At 31.8% G+C, this 15,771-nt stretch overlaps 1 protein-coding gene across 1 annotated transcript; it reads left to right on the plus strand.

Moving 5' to 3' along the window:
- Positions 1 to 2,141: 2,141 nt before the first annotated feature.
- On the plus strand, positions 2,142 to 6,505 carry LOC110667960 (probable anion transporter 3, chloroplastic). The gene is made up of 8 exons (XM_021828968.2): positions 2,142 to 2,791; positions 4,339 to 4,565; positions 4,885 to 5,233; positions 5,336 to 5,380; positions 5,514 to 5,660; positions 5,787 to 5,924; positions 6,023 to 6,056; positions 6,138 to 6,505. The coding sequence occupies exons 1-8, from the start codon at positions 2,384 to 2,386 to the stop codon at positions 6,305 to 6,307; spliced, it is 1,518 nt and encodes a 505-aa protein (XP_021684660.2). The 5' UTR covers positions 2,142 to 2,383; the 3' UTR covers positions 6,308 to 6,505.
- Positions 6,506 to 15,771: the final 9,266 nt, after the last annotated feature.

The following is a 15,771-nucleotide window of genomic DNA, read 5'->3' on the forward strand; positions in this document are numbered from 1 at the left end:
AGCAAGTAGCAGCTGTTCATCATCACCATCATCATCCTCTTACCAGTCAGTCCCAAAAATGGTTTTGGATCAAGATTCTTGGACGTATGAGATCCTGTAATTTTAAAAAAGAAAAGACAAAAAAAAAAGAAAAAGAAAAAGAAAACCTCTCTCGTGAGCTCTGTTCTCTTTTAACAATGGTGCTGTGATTCAATTTTGTTCTAATTGGCCTTAATTTTGACAATTTCAGTCTATGTTAATTTTAAAAATTTAAAGACATGATCGACGGCTAATATCTTTTTAGAGGCTTAATTGACTATCTAAGAAAAGTTGAAGGGTTATTTAAAGATTTAGTCTTAATTACTTATATACATGTGCGTATTTCAAATTTGTGATCCATGATGGATCGGTTAGCATTTTCTTTGCAAGAAATTCATTAATTTATTTTTTTTAAATAAATTCTTACAGTAATTTATAATAATTTTAAAACAAATTTTATTAAGAATATAGTGAATTATTTATGAGAATAAATTTAATAATTATTAAATTTTTATATTTGATTTTATATATTTATTATATATATATTTTTTAATTAATTTTATATGAATTTTAATATAAAAATTATTAAATTCATTATTCATATAAAATATAGCTTATATTAATCACTAGATACACATTTTATTAAAGTATTAATTCAAACTTGGTGGGATTATTTCTATGGGATCCCCAACAGTTGCGGAAAAAATATAAAATTTAATATATTTTGTTACCTCTTTTCAAATAGTTACAAAAAAATATTTAGCTAGGTTTATTTCCAATTTTGTTTAGATTAAGGGCTATTTAGTAATATTAATTTTTAATAATTGTTAATAATTAATTATTTGTATAATAAATTAAAATAAAAATATTTGATAAAAATAATTATTTAATTAATTATAAAAATAATTGTATCATTTTATTGATCTAATTAAAATATTGTCTCAACCTTTAAAAATTAAAAAGATAATTTTTTATGAATTACACCTCAATTTCTGAATATTAAAATAAATAATACGCTATTATATAATATAAATATGAAAAGAATGTTATTCTAAAAGTTATTATTAAATTAATTTAAGAAAATATAATTAATATAATTAAAGTAATAAATTTTATTTTTTATTTCATATTAAATAAGATATATTATTAAGTTAAATAAAATATTATTTTAAAGAGGAAATACAATTTGGGATTGATGAAAAAAAAATTATAAGATTAATTTTTAAAAAATTATTATATTGGAGCATTAAAAAATATATATTTTTTTATTTTAAAGAATTGAGAGCCATATATTTGGAAAATGAATTTACGTATACGAATAATCTCTCTTAATTTTGAGCACCGGGGCAATCAATCGGCAACCAAGGGGATTGTTGGCTAGCAAGCCTAGCATAGATCGAGCCATTGAGGGCGGCAGGTAGGTGATCGATGGTGTGTCCACACGTGTTGCCACGTAGGAGTCTTGAAGCGCTACTACTTCTCAACTCGGAACATAAATGCATAAGAAAAATTTATTATTTGATTTTTAAATTTTAAACAATATTGTAATTTATTTTTACATTTTGAAAAATTAAATAATAATTTTTTATTTATATTTAATGAAAAAAATATATATATTATTTAATTAAGAAAAATTTTATGTTTAATTTATAAATTTAACTGATATTATAATTTAATTTATATATTTTAAAAGTTAAATAATTTAATATCACTTCTATTTTTTAATTAAAATTAATTATTATCAAATAAATTAATTTTTTATAATTTATAAAAAAATTTTAAAAGAAATTTTAATAAAAATAAAATTAATAATTTAATAAATATTAAATATAAAATTAAAACATTTAATTAATATATAAATCAAATTATAATATTAATAAAAATTTAAGAACCAATTAAATTTTCTTTAATTGAATAAGACCTTAAACTAAAACTAATATGGATTGAAAGGATCTTTGATTTCATGAAAGTATAAGTAAGATATTAAATTATTTAATTTTTAAAATATGAAACCAAATCTTAATATTGATTGCGATAGGACCAAATAATAAATTACCCAATACATAATAACCCCTCAGTACCCAAAATACCCTTTAGTTGGCAGACCAATTCTGCGGCCTGCCCTTTCTCACCAACCCCAAAACAGCAACTACTCCCTGCTTTCGTTTCTTCTTATTAAACCAAACTCCCTTCTCCTCTTCCGTCCCCAAGGGTTCCTTTTTTTTTCCATCCTCACAAACTTCCCACATTATAACGTATCATTCAAAGAGCCATGCTGTAGCTTTCTCTCCATTTTTAATGTCCATAAATCCATCTCTCTGATACTACTGCTCTCTTCTCTTTATTTTTCTCTATCTTCTCTCTCATGGAGGCTAATTCTCTGCTACATTCTTCCTCACCAAGCTCTGCTCTTTTCTTGAGCTTTCAATCAAATTTGATCAATTTTGGGAGAACCCAGTTGAGATTTAAGCCTGGAATCCTGAAACAGAGCATTAAATGGGACAGTGATTGGATAAGCAGAGGAGTGTTTTTGAAGGAAGAGAGGCGGAGAGGAGGGTGCGTTGTGAAGTGTACGGCAGAAAGTGTAGAGAGAGGAATGTTGATGGGAGGGAGAGAGGGTGAAGTTAGTATCGTATCGGAGAGATACAAGGTGGTGGCTTTAACGGCGTGCGTTATGTGCCTTTGTAATGCTGATCGCGTTGTCATGTCTGTTGCTGTTGTTCCCCTTGCTGCCAAATACGGTTGGTCCAGTTCCTTTCTGGGCATCGTCCAGGTAAATCCAAATCTGCATTATTAATAAATTAGAATTAATAAAAGGTTTTGCTATAAATCACCCAAACACCATTTTAAGTCTCAAGTATTCGGTGTCGTTTTATTAATATTCGAGAAAGGGAGGACTACGGTGGCTCGCCGCCTCGCGAAATTGAAGGAGACGTGGTCTACGCCAAATCGCTAAATTAGATTTGCACGAAACTAAAGGGCATAGCAAAGATAGACGCTTGATATTTGCGATTTATATGGTTACCATATAAAGTCCTTGGTTATTTTCCTGTTATTTATCTATTTTTAATTTTAATTTTTGAATTTAAAGGAGGAAAATAGGTGGAATTTAGATGAAATATTAAACTCTAAATAGCCATAATCATTAGATGTAAATTTAAATTTTAGATGAAATTAAACACATGAAAAGTTGTATAAATTAACGTTCATGAGGAGAAAAATATTTTTAAGAAATTGTTTTATATATATATATATATATATTCTCTTATCAATTGAAATTGCTTGTACTGTTTTCATGTTTGTTTTTATAAAGCCCTGTATTATTAGCGAATTAATATTAGTAATGAATTTTTATCATGAAGAGATTTTGAGTTTACTTAAAAATTAATTATATAAATATTATATTCTAAAAGGATGAGATTTTAATTTTAATTTTTTTTATTTTTTAAACTTAAAAATAAAATTAAGATGTTGATTATCTAGACTATTCTAGTCGGTTAAAATGGAATAGACAACATAAATGTGATTCTATGTAAGTATCATGTCTATATATATATATAAAGATACTAAATTCATAAAAAATAATTATTTAAAAAAGGAAGTAATTATAATTTTGTAGGATTATTTTAGGTAAAATATTTAATTTAGTCCTACACTTATCAGAGAAATTTAATTTAACTCATTTTTATTTTTTTTTAAATTAATTCAGAGGCTTTAATTTAAACTTAATTTAATTAAAAAATTAAAATAATTAATTAAATTTATTTGATTCAAATAGAAAATTAAGGAGTTTAATTTTTTAATTTTAGAACTAAATTTTCTAATTTAATAAATTCAATTTCTTAGTTTTTATAATTTTTAGGTTAAATTAAAATTAAATTAAAATTTTTATTAAATTAGATAAAAAAAATTAAAAATAAAATAAATTAAAATTTTTCAATAAATATGATTATAAAAAAATTAAAAAAAAAAATTGTGTGTGGCGGCCTAATTCCACGTAGTCCCAATAGAGTAAGCCCAAAAATGAGTGGTGGTAGATCGATGGGTAACCTAAATAAAGGGACCAGGCCTTTATAGCCTCTGTGCCCCCATGGGTATGCAGACTGTACTGCGCTTTTATGACACCAAGCAGAAAATTCTTGTTTACATCACATTAATGATGGATCAAGTTTCCAATAGACTCTCCAAGGATCATATAGAAATTAGTCTGACCATTCATACTCATAAAATAATATGTAAATTTTAATTATTTGGTAAGACTGAATCGATAGTCCTATTCCAATAAAATTTACTGATGGTTTGTTTAATTATTTGTTGAAGTCATCGTTTCTATGGGGATACATATTCTCATCAGTAATAGGTGGAGCCTTGGTGGACAAGTATGGAGGAAAAAGAGTGTTGGCATGGGGCGTGGGGCTGTGGTCTTTGGCCACTCTTCTCACTCCATGGGCTGCTAATCACTCCACCGCCAGCCTCTTGGCCGTTCGTGCCTTCTTTGGACTTGCTGAGGGTGTAGCTTTGCCTTCCATGAGCACCCTCTTATCAAGGTAATATATTAATTCCATTTCATTCCTTACAAAATACTAGTCCACAAGCAGATGTAAACTATTGTATCTCCTTGTGCCATTGCTAAGTTTAGCCAAGCATCAGCATTCATTAGCTATAATATTTATAATAGTTCTTGAACCGTCAAGGATTTGTTGGCAAGCTAGCCTAACCATGCTAGTCTCCTTGTCAATTGAACTTGCCTTGCTTCTTAAGTTGAAAAAAGAGCTGGAGTTAACCTTTATTCACTGGATTAGCGTAAATTAAAAAAGAAGTTAATGTTTCATGTAACTAGAACTATTTTTGGTTATCTTTGAACAGGTGGTTTCCAAGCCATGAACGAGCAAGTGCTGTTGGAATTTCTATGGCTGGATTTCATCTTGGAAATGTTATAGGCTTGCTTTTAACTCCAGTTATGTTATCAACTATTGGAATTTCTGGTCCTTTTATTCTATTCTCTTCCCTTGGTCTCCTATGGTTAACAACATGGGCAAGTGGAGTTACCAGTGATCCACGAAATAGCCCTTTTATCAGTAAATCAGAGTTGCGATTAATTGAAGCTGGTAAAACTGATTCTTCAACAAACAAAGGCAAGCTTCCACCACTACGCCTCCTATTCTCGAAACTACCAACATGGGCAATTATTTTTGCTAATGTAACTAACAATTGGGTGAGTTATGCTACTTTCAGAACCATGAAAATGACTTCTTTGCTTCGGAAGAAATGCTCTTGAGTTTGCATTTAATCCTCTTTAAATTGCTCTAAATTACAGGGTTACTTTGTTCTTCTCTCATGGATGCCTGTCTATTTCAAGACAGTAAGTTATTATTTCCTCAATGTTGTAGAATGACAAGTTTTATGAGACTCGGACGTTATTAATGCACCACATAATATGTTTTAAGACTGAATAGTTTTTCATTTATTTATTACATAATTTTCGCCGAATGCAGGTATTTAATGTGAACTTGAAGCAAGCAGCTTGGTTTAGTGCTGTTCCATGGGCAACAATGGCAATTTCTGGTTACATTGCAGGAGCAGCATCAGATTCCTTAATCAAGGCAGGCTATTCTCTCACATTAGTCCGAAAGATCATGCAGGTAATTCCTCTGTAGCAACCCTTTGCCACTAAGAGGACCCTCTATATTTATTAAATGACTGGAGGTCTGTTCATCTCCAAGATTTTTATCAATTGAGCTAACCTGTAATTATTATGCGCATTACAGTCTATTGGTTTCATTGGACCTGGGGTGTCTTTGCTCTGCTTAAATTTTGCCAAGACACCAGCGACTGCTGCTATGTTCATCACAGCAGCTCTGAGTTTGAGTTCTTTCAGCCAAGCTGGCTTTCTTCTTAATATGCAAGTACGTTCTTGACCCATTCCTTAAAAACACAATAATGATAGCTCTGCATTAGGATCACATTCAAATTGATCAATTTCCCATTTTTTTTTTCTTACCAGGATATAGCTCCTCAGTATGCAGGATTCCTCCATGGTAAGTTCTTGATTTCTTGCCCGTCCATACAACCAAATAATGGAAGAATATTAATTATCAATTGATCTTCTCCAATTACAGGTATTGCAAATTCAGCTGGAACATTCGCAGCAATACTGAGTACAATTGGAACAGGTTATTTTGTTCAATGGCTGGGGTCTTTTCAGGCATTCCTGACTGTGACAGCAGGGCTCTATTTTGTTACAACCATCTTTTGGAATGTGTTTGCGACAGGCGAGCGAGTTTTCTAGAGTAATAATTATATTCTCTTATATTTAATCATGAAGAGCTCTTAGAAACAGGATGAACATAAGTTTGATTAAAAATTTTGAGCCCAATAGGCATTGAAAGTATATAGAGTAGAGAAAGTGCCGATGTCTAATTCATTCTTTGTTTTTACTCCTGCCAAAAGGAGTATCATATCAAGTGCAATATATGCCTTCTTTTAATCCCTTCTGTTCCTAGAGTCAACGTGCAAAAGAATTAAACTATACTTATGTGATAAATATTATATGAAATTCAGTACCATTATTTCTCTGCTCATCACGAAGTTGTCTAATTTGCTGGTAAAAATGGTCTTTTTAGTAAAAAAAAAAAAAAATACAACAGACAAAAGTAATTAACTTAAATTTAAAATAATATTGATATGATATTGATTGATTTCTATCTAAAATAGTAGAAAGTTAAAAAAAAAAATAGTAAGTATTATGTATTTTTTGTAACAGTAATTTCATTAGATGAAATGAAGGATACAAAGGCTAAGCCCATAAAAGTTTACTACAAGATTTCTCTCAAGTCTAAGCCCCAAAAGCTAGAAACCCTAGGGACAGGTCTAGGTCACCTGAACCCATCTTCATCAGCAGCTGATCACCTTTTATCACAATGTACTTCCATTGGCCACTAAGAGGACACTGCTGGTCAATATCAACAAGCAAAAGGAGAACAACAACATTATTACTATCACAGGCATTCTTAAGCACCCACTTAAACCAAGATCTCCCTTGCTTAATGCCAGTAGAGCCAAATGAAAACGAATAAGTAATTGCAACTAAAGAATGCTAGAAAACCGGGACTTGGACCCTTGCCGAACGAACCGGGAACAAGACTTGGCAAATGGCCCATTCATGTTTGCCCTGGAAGACAGGTGACTTATCTCTGCACCACTCCAACTACCAGTTGATCTGCTTCTTGAAACTTCTACATGCAATTAGTCCCACTAAAAACTCTAAAACATCAAGCAAAATCTCCTTGACAGAGAGGGAAACTACAACTCCATTTATGGAGACTAACAGAAAACTAGAAAACTAAAGGACCAGCTAAGAAACTACTTAAAAAAAAAAATAACCTAAAGACAAGGAAGGAGAGGTTTGGCGGCCAACCGGAAAAACCCTCCACGCCACCCGTCCCCCCAAGACTAACAACAGAGCGACAATCTTTTTAGAGAGAAGGGAGAGTATTTTGAGTTAGACAGAGTAGTATTGTGTAAAATCCGCAAGTGAACGGATTGTAAGGTAGTATAAAAAATATCGTTCCCTCAAGTATTGAGATGAAAATTAAAATATTAATCACTAAGATAATTTAGATATTTGATAATTGAAATTGGAGATTTTAAGAAAAAATTGAATCTAATAAGTGAATGTATCAAAGTTTAAGTTCTAAATTAAAGCAATAGAATATCAATTAATTATAATGCAGAATTAATTTAATGAAAAGAATCTAATTCAAATTACTAACAGGATGAAAATGATTTCAGAGTTGGATTTCCATAAATGAACCAATTAGGATTTAAATGGCTATGTGTGAAATTGGCCAAAAGAGAGACTATCCTTAATTCCTTTAATTACTTTCTTAACCTAATTAAAGAGTTTTTCAAGTAGACGATTCTTATTCTTGTGCTAATCAAATCTAACTAATACCCTTTAAGAGCAATGATTAATTTTGAATTATCCCTTTAAAACTGTAACACCCCTGATTTTTTATATATTATTATTGGACTTCGTGTAGGTATCCTCAATTCGCGGAAATTCGACAGTTGTCCGGATCTGTGAATTTCCGGCCAGACCACTCACGGAAAAGTCTCGAATTGGATCGAGGTTTTGGCTACCCCACCATTGTCGGACATCGGCGCGTTCCCGAAGTCGGAATCGGCAAAGGTAAACCCGAACCTTGCTTTTTCGTAATTTTCTAGTGCTTAAATAGGATTAAAAATCCATAAAATATTCGTGGTAGCTTAGAAAATTACGATTCTTTTTGCAATAGCTTAGTAATATATCTAAGGACCGCGGGGCATAGTTTTATAATTTTTAGAGCTTATTTGAGCAGTTTTTGCAAAAATGATCAATTATAAAGACTAAATTGAAATTTTACATATTGTGATGAATGATTGATTTGATGGGCCCAGGAGGGGCTGTGTGATGTGATTGAGTTGTGGATATATGGATTGTGGATATAGAAGTGTGTTTTGAGCCCTTTTGCAGGTTGGGTAGGTCCTAGGTATAGGGGAGACTCTGCCGGATTTTCGGCACGACTTAGGACGTATTGGGTCTTTTCTTGATTTGTATTGAGTCATTTGTATTAAATAATTGTAATATAATTGTCAGGTGAGCCGGGACAGCCTTCTTCCTTCGCCCAGTCGCCATAGTGATTGCCGTCAAGTCTGTGAGTAAAATATTAATTTTAATTGTAATTTCGATATTATTATATGTCAGCATGCCCATGCATCACTTATATGCATATAATTATGTAGTTAAACTCTTGGCACGATTTATGTTGTATTAATAACTGTTAAAGTGCCATGAATGTTGTTGCGGTAATTTGGAGCAGTGTGCGTGCGTTGGCGTGCGTGTGATGCGGTGTGGACTATGGATAGGACGGGTAGTCACAGCTTGAGTTCTTCGCTGGGACCCGATCCTTCGAGGGGTAGTCACGGCTTGAGTTCTTCGCTGGGACCCTCGATTTGGTTATTAAGTGGAAGTCCGAGCTGAGTTCTTCGCTGGCATCAGGTTGGATTTAAGAGAGCTGTATAGGGGATCAGCTCCCATATATTATGATTGATGTTACAGGGTGCGTGAGTGCTCCAAATTTACCTTTTTGATGTTATGATGTGAAAATGTTGTTAATGTTGCATTTCACTCTACATGGTGCATTAGTTTTAGATAGTTATAGAGATTATGGTTAAAATTGATATTTTACTCTCTGAGTCGAACGCTCACTCCTGTTCAAAAATTTTTACAGGCCACAGGAGGATATTTTATTCTGGGTTAACCTGCTTTTCTACTTCGCAGGTTGTTTATCAATATTTGTGTAATTTTATTTACTCCTAGAATTTCAGCATGTGTTAGAAGTATTTATTGATTATGGTCTGTAATATTATTATCATGTTGGACCTGTAAACGTACAATGATATGCATGTTTGATGGATTGGATGAGGGAGCTGAGGTCCCATTTATTATTATGAGGATATGAGTATGTGGAGGGTGAGCTGAGCTCCCCAATTGAGTATTTATTGTGTTTACAGGTCGGGTGAGTTAAAAACTCCCCGTTGGAAAGTCCATTTTATGGCCGGACTCTGTTCGTTTGTTTTCTTGATACTGGGCCCAAATGGGCCTTAGAGTTGGGTTAATGAACAGTTAGGCTTACTACGGGCCTCGGGGGCTTTAGGCTGGCCCAGGTCCTAGTGCCGGTCCGGCCCATAGGTTAGGTCGTGACAAAAACCCTAGCCTATCTCTAGGCTTAAAGTTAAAAATTTGAAATCTTGAGTTATTCACCACTAATTTTCACTTTTCGATTCATCAATCAGTGATTAAAATCAATATTTAGTGCAATTCTACACTAAACATGCATTAAGTTCATAAAAAATCAAATCAAGGCAACAATAGCCATAAATATAACATGAATTAACTTATATCCATAAATTGATTCAAATATTTACAAACTCAATTTTGAAATTTGAATTAACTACTCACTCATATTTTCATTAAATGCTGCTCCAGCAACGAGCCATCCAAACAGGCCGAAGAAAAACACCCTTTATTTTTATTTTTATTTTTTTGAAAAAAAAACCCTTTATTATTATTATTATTATTATTATTATTATTATTATTATTATTATTATTATTATTATGATGATGATGTGAGAACCAATTAAAAAAATAATTTTAATGTGCCAAGTAAGCTTTCCAAAGCTCAATTGCCAACTCGCATTACCATAAGATATCAAAATGTTACAAATAAAACTCAAGCTCAAGTAATAAAGTGCGAAACTATATGTACTTATTCTGCATTACAAGATAATAATTAATTACATTAAATTATTAGTTTAATAATTTTTTAATTTTAAATTTTTAAATAAAACTTGCATCCTCATAATTGATGGCCAATCCATACAAATTCTGTACTAAAATTGATTCAACTTTTGTAAGATTGCTTAGCAAAAAATACTTAAATTATTCTAAATTATAGTTGTGTGGATTAAATTGTTGTTCATAATCTTATTTTTACTCATTTCATTATTTAAATTTATAATTAAATAAATATTCCAGCACATTAAAATAAAAAAACCATTAAAATAACAAATAATAATTGCTAAAATGCTCATTATATACCCTTAAAAACCTTATCAAGACTTAAGTTACATTTTTTAAAATTGATAATTTCATTTATAAAGGATTTTATTGATCTTTGATATTTAGTATAGATGAATGGAGATTTTGGTGAACATTTTTATTAAATTTTAATGACTTATATCTTATTTGTACAATTAGATGATGTGTAAATTATGAATTTATAAATTTTTTTATAAAAATTATTACTTTTATAATAAAGTGTATGGTTGAATTATCAATTAATAAAATTAAGAAATTAATAATAATATTAAAAAAAATTATTGATACTGATTTTATTATGAAATAATTTTTTAAAATTTAGAAATTATTATTTTAATTTCAATTGGAAGTGACCCCAATTTTAAGAAGAGGCAACAAAAATTTTAAAAATATTAGCCCATAAAGTTAATTTCTGCCACTAGTGTTTTTTTAATTTTCCTAAAAGATGTAAATTAATGGAGATGGGGAGAACACAATTTAACTAAAATTTTTTTTTTTAAAGGAAAAAATATATATGTTGCTGAAAAACTATTTTTAAAGGTAAAAATTCCTTTTAAGCCCTAACAAATATTTTTAGAGTTAACTAAATTTTTGTCAATTTAGTTGATCCTTTAAGCCCTTAATGATTACTCTTAGAGTTAAATAAATTTTTATCAATTTAGTTTATCCTTTACAGCATATGACAATTGCTCTTAAAGTTAAATAAATTATTGTCAATTTAATTGATTTTTTTAAGCTTCATATAACAAGTTTTCACTTGACGTTGTGTGTGCTCCATTAAACGTGAGTCTAGCGTGCCTAATGCCACTAAGTCATGCAACGCTTGAAGGTCCTCTTATGTATCCAACACGAGACACGCTGAAAAGTACTAATTCAGTATTAGATATGTTGAATAGGAGTAACAATACACAACACCCATATTTTTAATCATTTGTCTTCTATTGATTGAATTAAGTCATAAAGAGAGAGAGTGAGAGAACAATAAAGAATTTAACTCTTAAGTTATGTAAAAAAATTAAACTTTAACTAAATATTCGGATAAATTTTAAAAACTGCCCTTGAACTTATCTAGTTATAACATAAAGGTCCCTTAATTTGAAAATGTAACATAAAACCCCATCAACTTTCATATTTTGCACAGCAAAATCCCTCTAACCTCTAATTACTAGTTTTTCAGTTAGACGCTGACCTGGACAGCTCCAGCATGAGGCTTAGTTAGTATTTCTCTTTTTTCTCTCAAGCCTTGTGTAAATTGACTCATTCCCCTTTTTATAGACAGAATAAATTTTCACTTGTAGAGAAAATATTTTTACACTTTGCATAAGAGAGGAGAGAGAAATGTTGATAAAACACCATGTGGGAGTTGTTCACATCAATTTATGACTAAAAAATTAATAATTAAAAGTCAGGGAGATTTTACTGTGTAAAATTTAAAAGTTTAGGGAGTTTTATGCTACATTTTAAAGTTGAAAAACTGTAGTGTTACAACTACATAAATTGAGGGACAATTGTTAAAATTTATCTCTAAATTTCCATCCATATTGTGTAAGTCAGATAACAAAAATTAAGCTTATTTTTATATAAATTTTCGATGTTTGATTCAAATTTAAATAAATCAACTAATTGATAATAATTTATTTAACTCTAATAGTAATTGTCAAATACTTAAATAGATCAACTAAATTAACAAAAACTTATTTAACTATAAAATTAATTGTCAAAAGTAATTATAGTAATTGTTAGGATTTAAAAAATCATTTTGCTATAATCATTCTTCGTTCCCTTCCTAAAAATTGAAATTTCGGGTGTAAAAGTTCAAATTGCTAGAGATAAAAGCTAATTTGACCATCTTACCCTTTTTTTTTTCTTTTTTTTTTTCTATTCATTTAGCTCTTAATGAAACTCAAGACCATTAACTTATATATTGTAACATCCCTAATTTGTAAATTATTATTATTATTATTATTATTATTATTATATATATATATATATTTTAACCCTGATATTGTGGACTTCGCGTATGTACTTTCATTTCGTGGAAATTCGATCGTCGCCCGAATCTGAAATTTCGGGTTGAGCAGATAAGCTGCTGGAACCATTTCAGAACAAGGTCAAGATTATAGGCTACCCCACCGTTTTCAGACGTTCTGGACGTGTTCCAGTTGTCAGATTTGGCATAGGTAAACTCGAACTCTACATTACTCAATTTTTGCCTTGTACTGGGTTAGAATAAAATTTATAAAATATTCGTGGATAATAAGAAAATTACGATTTCCTATTGCAATAGCCTTATAATATTGTTAAGGACCGCGGGGCAGGTTTATAGAATTTTTAAAGTTAGTTTGGATAGTTTTTGAAAAATATTAATTTTGAAGTCTTATAATTGAGTTTTCTGATGTTGTGATTATTGCTTGGTTTGGAGGGCCCAGGAGGGGCCATATAATAATGATGAGATATGGATTGAGTTTAGAAGTGTTATTTGAACCATTTTGTAGGTTGGGTAGGTCATAGGTATAGGGGAGAGTCTGTCGGATTTTCAGCACAACTTAGGGTGTCTTTAGTTTTTTCTAAACTTATATTGAGTCAAATATATTAAATAATTGCAATGAAATTGTCAGGTGAGCTGGGACAGCCTTCCTCCTCCGCCTAGCTGCCGCAGTAACCTCGGTTCAAGTTTGTGAGTAAAATATTAATTTTAATTGTAATTTCGATATTATTATATGTTCAAGCATACCCATGCATCACTTATAAATATGTATCTATGTAGTTAAACACTAGGCACGTTTTATATTACATTCATAATTGTTGAAGTGCCATGGATGTTGTTTGTGGTAATTTGGAGCAGTGTGTGTGCGTGGCGTGCGTGTGGCATGGTATTGGATATGGACAGGATGGGTAGGCACGGCTTGAGAGACACTCATTGTCAGAGGTTGGGTGAAGAGGACTGTATAGGGGATCAGCTCCCATATATGTATTGCTTAATAGTGTTGAGTGTGTGAGTGTTCCAAATTGCCTTTTTGCTATTATGATATGAAAATTATGACGATGTTGCATTTCACTCCACATGGTGCATTAGTTTTAAATAGTTATAGAGATTATGATTAAAATTGGCATTTTATTCTCTGAGTTGAATGCTCATTCCTGTTCATCTATTTTTCTAAACTACAGGAGGATTATTTGTTGTGGCTAACCTGCTCTTCTTCTTCGCAGATCCATTAATAGTATTTAATGTATTTTGTACAATTGAGTTAAATTTTAGACTCCGCATGTGTTAGAAGCACTTATTTTTATTTTGGGCTTGTATTATAAAAGTTATGTTGGACTTGTAAAATTATTAACTGTATGCATAATGAGATTGGATGAGGGAGCTGAGCTCCTATTTGAGTTATGACATTTTTATTATGTGGAGGGTGAGCTGAGCTCCCCAATTTATTATATATTGTGTTTATAGGTTGGGTGAGTCAAAAACTATTCATTGAATGGTCTATTTTGTGGTCGGACTCTGTCTGGTTGAATTCTTGAAATTGGGCCCAAATGGGCCTTAGAGTTGGGTTGAGGAATAGTTAGGCTTACTACGGCCCTCAACGGCTTTAGGCTGGCCCAGGTCCTAGTGCCGGTCTGACCCATAGGTTGGGTCGTGACAAAAGTGGTATCAGAGCTTAGGCTTTAGATTCATGGGAAAGTGTGCACCTAGAGTAGTCACATGCGGAGTATAGGATTCTATTTCGTCTTTTTTCTTTAATTCTTCATTTCTAGATTTTGCTTTATTCCTCGGTTAATATAAGAGTACTTCAGTTTAGCACCTCAGTTTTATGAAGTGTATAAAAGTGTGAAATAGAGTTAGCAGACATGTTGAGGTCTGCCATGAAATACCTTCTCCAAGAAACACTATATTTCTATCAGTATGGGTCTAAGTGTTGTGCCTATCTGGTGCTAGGCACGAGTACATAAAGTTGAGTTTTGATAGTATAATTGCACTAGATAAGGTTGAGGATACCACTACTGGCAGTCGTCAGTGGATGACCCAGTCAGAGTAAGTTTATGATAATAGTAAATTCAAGAGAGATAAGAGATTAGGAGACCTAGTCTGTCAGGACGTATCGTAGTAACTATACAATGTTCTCGATGTTTGCTCTGTAAGCTGCAGATTACAGTACCGACATGAGATTATTGTGTAGAGCTGCGTGCATCCCCGTGGTGCTCCATAATGAGGGTGTTTGCAAATGGCCTCTGTTTTGGTACAATTATGCCAGAACAGAGTTCTATATCTGCAGAGGAGTTGGGAACTCCTTGTTAGGGATCTAGAGTTAGAATATCAAAAGGTCATAGTGGGGTGGTAACTAGAGTCAGTAACTCGGTTACCCTAGCATGAGCTCGAGTTACATCAACAGTTATCATCAGACCAGAGGTTGCGGATTAGTTGCAAAGTAAAGGGAGTGAGACCATCTGGTCTTCGGTATGGAGTTTTGGATGGTTTTTGCAGTACGACAGATGTTTTGCCTAGAGCTTAGTGAGAATAGTATATCTTGTGTGCATAAAAAAGGTGTAAAGTACAACCCTACTACCTAGGGAAGGTCGAAACTATGAATTGATGATTTACAGAGCTATGATATGATAAGAGAGTCATTAATTTGACATGGTTTTGCCAAGGTGGTAAATGTAGTGCCTTTGTTGCAGTAAGTTAGGGTATAGTCCTATCTTTTCAGAAGGGATCGAAGGTTATTACTGATAATGATGACTTATGGAGTAGTGTCCCAGATGGGATTGTAGCGTGAGATAGAGAGTTGTTAGCTTAGGTATTCTAGAGAGGGTACAAGTTCCATGTAGGAATTATAAGATGTAAGATCAAGATGTATGTAAGCCTTTAAATTGAATGACGGGTTTGGATACCTACTATTTTAAGTTTCAGCTAATTAAATAGATATGAAAAATTAGAGTTGCTACAAATCCCCTCCCTAAGGTAGTAGCGGGTAGTATGTAGTCTAAAAGGGTAAGAATAGAGGTCACGCAGGAGAAGTATGACTGCTATTCCCTAAGTTTATCCTTAACTTCTTAATGCTTAAGACTAAAGTATACTCCAAATAAAGTAAAAGAAAAAGGACAAAAGTTAG

The sequence above is a fragment of the Hevea brasiliensis genome, chromosome 5 (assembly GCF_030052815.1).
Source record: "Hevea brasiliensis isolate MT/VB/25A 57/8 chromosome 5, ASM3005281v1, whole genome shotgun sequence".
Taxonomy (NCBI): domain Eukaryota; kingdom Viridiplantae; phylum Streptophyta; class Magnoliopsida; order Malpighiales; family Euphorbiaceae; genus Hevea; species Hevea brasiliensis.

Excerpts from the sequence above, each read along its gene's own strand:
- LOC110667960 (XM_021828968.2), top strand. The coding sequence starts at position 2,384 with ATGGAGGCTAATTCTCTGCTACATTCTTCCTCACCAAGCTCTGCTCTT. Across the intron at positions 4,566-4,884 it reads ATGAGCACCCTCTTATCAAG|GTGGTTTCCAAGCCATGAAC; the intron begins GTAATATATTAA and ends ATCTTTGAACAG. Across the intron at positions 5,925-6,022 it reads GCTTTCTTCTTAATATGCAA|GATATAGCTCCTCAGTATGC; the intron begins GTACGTTCTTGA and ends TTTTCTTACCAG.